The sequence below is a fragment of the Lissotriton vulgaris genome, chromosome 2_1 (genome assembly GCF_964263255.1).
Source record: "Lissotriton vulgaris chromosome 2_1, aLisVul1.2, whole genome shotgun sequence".
NCBI classification, from domain to species: Eukaryota; Metazoa; Chordata; class Amphibia; order Caudata; family Salamandridae; genus Lissotriton; species Lissotriton vulgaris.
The window spans coordinates 1,001,402,562-1,001,409,970 of record NC_141687.1 but is presented as its reverse complement, the minus strand read 5'-3'; the positions used below and the strand labels follow the sequence as shown (position 1 = coordinate 1,001,409,970).

Sequence of the window (7,409 nt, the reverse complement as noted above, 5' to 3'; positions counted from 1 at the left end):
ATGGTGACAGTCTGCCATGTGGGGGGTGGGGGGGTGGGGTTAGACAGCTCCCAGGGGGATGGGCCCTTGGCTTCCTCTGCATTTTGCATGCCCGGCATTTGGTGGGTAATTGCTGGAGGTGGTTGTGCTCCTTCGCTGTGCCCGATCCTCCCTAGCTGGGGAGGGGGCTTTCAACGCATGCCGGGTGCAGGCGGACGAGCTACTACTCCAGGCTGCACCCGTAGTAAGTGGGTGTGATCCAGTGACTAGCGCTCGCCAGGACAGGTAGCAAGCCCTAAGCCTGCGGGTCATGGGGAGGGGTGGGGGTGGGGGTGGGGGGGTGGAGGGCCTCATGGGTCTCTCCGTTATGGTGGTTTGCACAGGGGATGCGTCCCCTGGCCGCGGGTTGCTGCTGGGGGGGGTCAGCAGTATGGCTGTTGTTCCGGGCAGCGAGAGCGTGACTTCCCCCGTGGCAATGCCGTCGCGATTTACGGCTCCATTCCAGCAATCATAGGGGGTGACCAGCGGTACCACCCGACTACCTCCACCTAATTCCGACTGGTGTATTCGGGCAATCGGGGAGAAGGTGGCGAGCGAGGGGCTCACCCTCACCGTGCGCCGAGCATGGTGCAGTGCCGTCGGGTGGTGGCCTTCGTGGCGCTGCTGTGTCGCAGTGAGCCGGGTAGCCCTCAGTGGCTCGTGCCCCCCTGCTTTAGGGGATGGGGAGCAGTTCCCCCCTGTGGTCTCCAGCTGGGCCTTAGACCCAGGCGTGGGCATGGGGAAGGGGGCAGCGAACAACAAGTGTGGCATGATGATCACGTGAGGAATAGCGAGCATGCAAAGCTCCCCCTCCCCGCGGTGGCCAGGCAGTTTATGTTGGCACCACAGCACAAGGGTTCAGGGATCCACGTGAGCGGGGTGGGCAGCGAGCGTTCTCAGTCCCACCTCCATCACCCCCCTTCAGGTGTTGGGTTCCAGGGTTGCTGGGCAACTGAGAGTCAGAGAAAGGTTCAGGCAGCGAAACCGGGAGCATTATCGGGGCCAGGACCCACTGGGGCGATAATGGAACAATGCAGCCCTGCCCCATGCAGTGCCTAACTGGGCTTCGCATGGTCGTCCGGTCCACCGGTGTGGAGGTGCAAGGCACGGCAGTGGGGGGTGTGGAGCTTCTGGGGTGGGCAGTTTGCGCCGAGGGCCTGCTCCCGCAGGAAGAATAGGGTCTAGTCCTTGTTTGAGCCTACACGCGCTGATGTTCGCAGTGTGCCCACTCAGCCGATTGGCAGGGCTCTACACCACACATTGGGGCCCATCGGGAGACGGGGAGGGGAAGAAACCGACCGGACACAGATGTAGGTGTGATAAAGGCCGCTTTATTGGGAAACAGGTGCATCCTGAAAACATACCCCAACCTTGGCCTTTGCCGTACAAAACTAGGCCTAACTAATTATACATGTACCTGACCAGAAACCCCCACCCCCTCCCCTAAACAGTTCCCCGCCAACAACATAACATCATTATCAATAAACCAAACTTTTATCACTGTTTGAACATCAGCCCTCTGTACACTCCCTCTCCTCAGCCAGTAAAACTCCTTCCTCCTATCCTACCCCCCCCGTTTGACTAGGAAAAGCGCCAACAGAAATAATCATTGCAGCACCTGCCCCCAGCGACAACACAACCCGAAGCCCTAACACAGAAAGCACCTGCTTCACAACATCCCCCGAGCATCCCGCCAAGCCTAAAATCCCAGGACAGACAAACCCCCCACATCCCCAGAAACCTGATCTAAGGGTGGGAGGGTGGGACAACGCTACACTATGCCCACCGGCTGCTGGGTCACTATCTCCGAAATGGTGCCCAGAGGTCCTAAAATGGCCGGTTTTAACACCAATAGCCCAAAAGCAGCCCAATCCTACTAGCTAGCCCAAAACCCCATATCCCTTCCTGTGTCCCTGTCTAAATCTTCCCCCCTCCCCTTCCTCCCGGAGCCCCAAACTTCCCCGGGGGGGAGAGCCTCCCTCCGGTCGGCCACCCCCCGCAAAGCCCATTGGGGCCCATCGGGAGACGGGGAGGGGAAGAAACCGACTGGACACAGATGTAGGTGTGATAAAGGCCGCTTTATTGGGAAACAGGTGCATCCTGAAAACATACCCCAACCTTGGCCTTTGCCGTACAAAACTAGGCCTAACTAATTATACATGTACCTGACCAGAAACCCCCACCCCCTCCCCTAAACAGTTCCCCGCCAACAACATAACATCATTATCAATAAACCAAACTTTTATCACTGTTTGAACATCAGCCCTCTGTACACTCCCTCTCCTCAGCCAGTAAAACTCCTTCCTCCTATCCTACCCCCCCCGTTTGACTAGGAAAAGCGCCACTCGAAAGCCCCCTTAAGGCTTTCGACCCCCCCCTTAGGGCCCCTGCACCTTAGGATACCTGCGCACCCCTATTGCCCGGTCTAACGCCTCCTTCAGTTGCACGACATATAGCTCCATCCCATATCTTGACAAGTGAACCCCATCCTCAAGAAAAAAGTAAACCGCCCCATATTTCAGTTCTGGGTGTTCCATCCTTCCCACCCCTTCCTTGTCACAAAAGGCCCGCATCTCTCTGTTTATCTTCCTCCTAGTCCTATCTATAGCCCCCGGTCTCTCAGCTCCCCTCCAACACCTCCTGGGTATGAACTCGGACCATATGACATAGCACCCTGCCCACTGCCTCTTGATCTCCAGCAAGTCCCTCCTCATTTGTTTTACTAGCGCCAGTCCCTTGCACTGCACCAAGTCGTTCTCCCCCAGGTGAATAACCACTACATCTGGGCAGATACCCCCTCGCACAACATTGTTCAACACCGGCACCAACTCGTGCCAACGCATGCCCCCCGTGCCCCTCCAATGACACCTGAACAAATTCTCATCCAGCTCCAGATTGAGATTCCTGCATTTTTCCCACTCAGCCCTCTCCGCTCCTTTGACAAACGAATGGCCCACCACATATATGGACACTGCTGCCGCCGTAGGCCCCGCCACCGCACCTGTAAAGAGACATATGTAAGCAGCGAGCCCAGCATCCATTCTTAATCCAACGCTACCCCTCGCAACCTAACATACGACTTATAGCAATCTGATTTCCAGCGCCCCAGCCGTTTGATCTCCTCCTTCCCCCAGCCTTTCCTCGCCGCCTCTGTCGCTGCCCCGATGCGAAATGAATGTGTTCCAAACTCCCCCGGGTCCTCACCCATAGACCGTAGGGCGTGCCGCAGGACCCACAACAACTGCGCCGCCGTCACACGACCCCCTTCGCTCCTGCCAAAAACGTCTGCCACATCCTGTCTCCCTTCCTCCACCAGCTGTCTCCCCCACTCCGCCGGGCACACCGACTCGGTCCCCCCGGGACCCAACAAGACCCACGTACCCTTCCCCCGCTGATCAGTCTTGGACCGCCGAAGCCGCACCGCTACCTCCCGTCCTTCGATCTCCACATCCCCCCACTTCAAACCTGCATCGCCCCTCAAACCTACCAACTCCGACACCCGAAAGGCTCCAAAGTACAGCCACGACATCAACGTGGAAAACCGCACCGTCTCCGCCCGATCCCTGCACACCCGCGGTAAATGGCCCAGCAAGCCAGCCAACATGTCCTCCGTAATCGGCCGCCTCTTCCGCGCTCGAGCTCCTCTCTCCCTCTCCCAACCCTCCAGAAGTCTCCCCCCCAATTCTCCCGCCGAGGGTGCATACCCCCACCACAGCTTGCCCATGAAGGCCACACCTGCCAGTTTACCCGCGATAGTCACTCTCGCCAAACCTTTGTCCATCAATCCCAGCATGAATCGCACCACCTGCTCCTCCCGACACCACTTGCCCCGCTGCCTTACCGCTCCAAAGCGCAGAAATTCCGTCCAAGCCTGCTCGTAACTCCTCCATGTTGACAGTGCCAGGGATGACCTCACCAACTGAACGACCCGCGCTCTCCCACCAACCACATCTCCTTCGGCACCTCCGTCTTGACCGCCGCTGCCTCCGTGGCTAGCCCATGGAACCTCCGCCACTGGGAACGAGACAAAGCATCAGCAATGTCATTGTCCACTCTCGGCACATGCCTAGCCTGAAACAAGATATCGTGTTCCAAGCACCTCAAGACAAAAACACGCATCAGCTTCAGCACCTGGGGTTCCCTTGCAGACTGCCGATTAACTACCTGCACCACCGACATATTGTCCACCTTGAACAACACCCGCCTGTGCGCCAACTCCTGTGCCCACACTGTCACAGCCACCACCAGCGGGAACAGCTCCAAGAAAGCAATGCTCCTACCCCCTGCCTGCCAATGCTCCGGCCATTGTTCCGCGCACCATCTGCCTGCCCAGTAGATTCCAAAACCTCCAACTCCCGCCGCATCCGATGACATCGTCACGTCCCACTCCCAATCCTCCGGGGGTGCCATGGGCACGCCATTGAAACGCTCCAAAAAGGCCAACCACATGTTCAGATCCTCCTTCGCGCCTGCCGAGATCCGCACATGATGATGCGGCCGTGTCAGACCGGACAATGCCAAACCCAGCCGCCGACAGAAAGTCCGCCCCGCGCGCACCACGCGACAAGCGAAATTCAAATGCCCCAGCAACACTTGAACTTCACGCACCAACACTTTCGGCCTGGCCAACATGCTCTTCACCAACTCCACCATCACCGCTCGCTTCTCCTCCGGCAGGCGTGCTTCCATGGCCGCTGAATCGAGCTCTATCCCGAGGAACGACAGCACCGTGCTGGGCCCTTGCGTCTTCTCTGGTGCCAAAGGAACCCCCAGGTGACCCATCAGGTCCGTAAAACTGTCCAGACTCTGCCGGCAGTCCGTCGAACCGGGCCGACCCACCAGGAAGAAGTCGTCCAGGTAATGCGTAATCGCCTCAGAGCCTGTGCGCCAGGAAAAAGCCCACTGCAAAAAGGAGCTGAATCGTTCAAACAAGGCGCACGACACGGAACATCCCATAGGAAGCGCTCTGTCCACAAAAATTTGCCCATCAAGCTGAATTCCCAGCAACTGATGGTCCGCCGGGTGAACCGGCAGCAACCGAAAAGCCGATTTCACATCGCATTTCGCCATGAGCGCCCCCGTGCCCGCCGTCGTCACCAAACGCCTTGCGACGTCCACGGACGAGTACGACACGGACGCCAACTCTGCCGAGATAAAGTCGTTCACTGATGCGCCCTCCGGCCATGAGAGATGTTGAATCAGTCGGAATTGGCCCTGTTCTTTTTTCGAGACCACTCCAATGGGAGAGATGATCAAGTCAGGCAACGGTGCCTCTGCAAAAGGCCCCGCCATCCTCCCCTCCCTCACTTCCTTAAAGAGCTTCTCCCGGACGATACCTTTGTGTGCGTTCACGGACTTCAGGTTCTCCGCCCACCGAGCGATCCGCGGACCCTCGTACCCCAACCGGAAACCCTCCCTGAAACCCCGACGCAGCACGGACGCATCATCCGCCCGCGGATACGCCTCCAACAACGGTTCTAGCCGATCCAGCCTAACCGGAGTACGAGCCTTTCCCCATGGTACCTGCCCCCCCTCTACCTCCACCCCTCCCTCTGCTGGGTCCGGGCGCCGGGTATTGAGACTGCGCTGGGCCTCCCCAAGGCCCCCAGCATCGCGCCTCTGGATGTCGTCTTCCACATGCGGAGCACTCGTGCCGAAAACGGCACGCCTGCCGGAGACAGGAACCCCTGTTGAAATCCCAACAGGTTCCGACACCCTGACTACCTCCGGCACCGCCCGACCCCACCCCTCCACGGGTGGGGCGGGCCAAAAAGGGGGGCGGCGCCAGTGGCAAACCACTGGCCGTGAAGATGTTGCGGCCAAACTTAGCCCCACTCATCGTCTGCTGATAGAGGTCGGAGTCCAGCTCCCCCCAATTTGTCTCCGGGTCCGACGCCATGCGCGCCCGAAACTCCTCATCATAATGCGACCAAGCATTACCTCCGTAGGTCACCTGAGCCCGCCGCACTATATCCATATACTTGAACAGTGCGACCGCCCTATCCGGGTACTTCTGACAGTACACGCTGGCATAGATCAGAAAAGCCGCCGACCAATTCTCAATGGTGACAGGCACCTTCGGACGCCTCGCTAATTCGTGTTCCTCCTCTTTCGACCCTTCCTTGGCCATCAACTCCCTGTGGAGCAACCTCAAAATCTCCACGTATTCCCCCTTCCATATCTTTTCTTTAGTTGCCAGCGACAAGTGCGCCCCCAGTGGCTTCGCTACCCCCATGTATGGCAGCTTTTTCACCGGCACGTCACAACTCTCCTTCGCCCCCGCGCTAGACGCCCCCGACCCACCGTCCTTCGCCGCGTCGCCCGACGCCGTGCTCCCTGCCGCCGCACCCCCCACCGATTCCATGCCCGACCCACCGGCCTTCGCCGCGTCCCCCGGCGCCGTACTCCCTGCCGCTGCGCCCCCTACCCCCTCTGTACCCACCCCTGCATCCGCCACGTATCTGCCCTTCACCAATCGAACCTCGTCACCACCGCCAGCATCTGTCCCCACGGACCTCTGGCATCCATCATCCGCACTCCCACCCTCCTGACCTCCATGAGGCCTGCCCAAGCCACACCCCGACCCCGTACTGGTCTTACCTGGCGTCAAGGCTAGCGTCCTCACCGGATCCCGCCGCCTAACCAGGTCTGCTGGGGGGGCCGTCACTCGCGGCACCACTTGCCGGGGGCATATCTGCAAAACACTGCCAACAACATTACCAGTTTCCCCCCCGTCCTCCCGCAGTTCCCCTTCCTCCTCCGACTCCATCTCACGCTCTCCACCTCCCATAACCGCTCCCGTTGACATCCTGCTCAAACCTGCCTTGTCTCTACACGCTGTCATCAACATTCCTAAATCTACACTCTCCCTACTCCTGTCCACATTTTGGTAATCAGTATTTCTTGCCACATTGCTGCTCCATCCCCGTCCCCCGGCGGCCGGAGCGACCCATCGGGAGGGGGGCGTTGGAGACCTATAACCTTGCCATCCGCTGCCCGCACGCACATGGTCCCTCGTTGGAGCGCGACCGCCCGTACTAGGCAGAGCCGGCCCATCCTCTCGGCGGGTTGGAGCCGCATGCTGCTCACCCGAGCCCCTTACCAGCTGCTCCTGCCAAGAGAAAAACGGGGAAGTCCAGCATGCCGGGGCAAAAACACCGTCGCCACCCCACCCCCCTCTCCCCCCTACCGCCGAATGTCCTCCTCGCCGCGCCGGAAGCCCCCCTTCCCAACCCCCTTCCCCCCACCCCCAAGCTCCTGTCTCGCCCCATCCCCCCCATCCGCCCCCCCTCGCACCCCAGTAATCTCCGCCTCCCCTCGGCCCCCCACCTCGACCTCCCATGTCCCCCCCGAAACCGTACTCTCCATCGCCGTACCCCCCCCTCCCCCAT

At 59.7% G+C, this 7,409-nt stretch overlaps 1 protein-coding gene across 1 annotated transcript; it reads right to left on the bottom strand.

The window, feature by feature from the left end:
- Positions 1-3,061: 3,061 nt before the first annotated feature.
- LOC147731530 (uncharacterized) lies at positions 3,062-6,862 on the bottom strand. The gene is made up of 2 exons (XM_086958762.1): positions 6,619-6,862; positions 3,062-4,032 (listed from the first exon to the last, which is right to left on the bottom strand). Exons 1-2 carry the CDS (start codon positions 6,860-6,862, stop codon positions 3,062-3,064), a joined length of 1,215 nt encoding a protein of 404 aa, XP_086814888.1.
- Between the last annotated feature and the right edge of the window lie 547 nt (positions 6,863-7,409).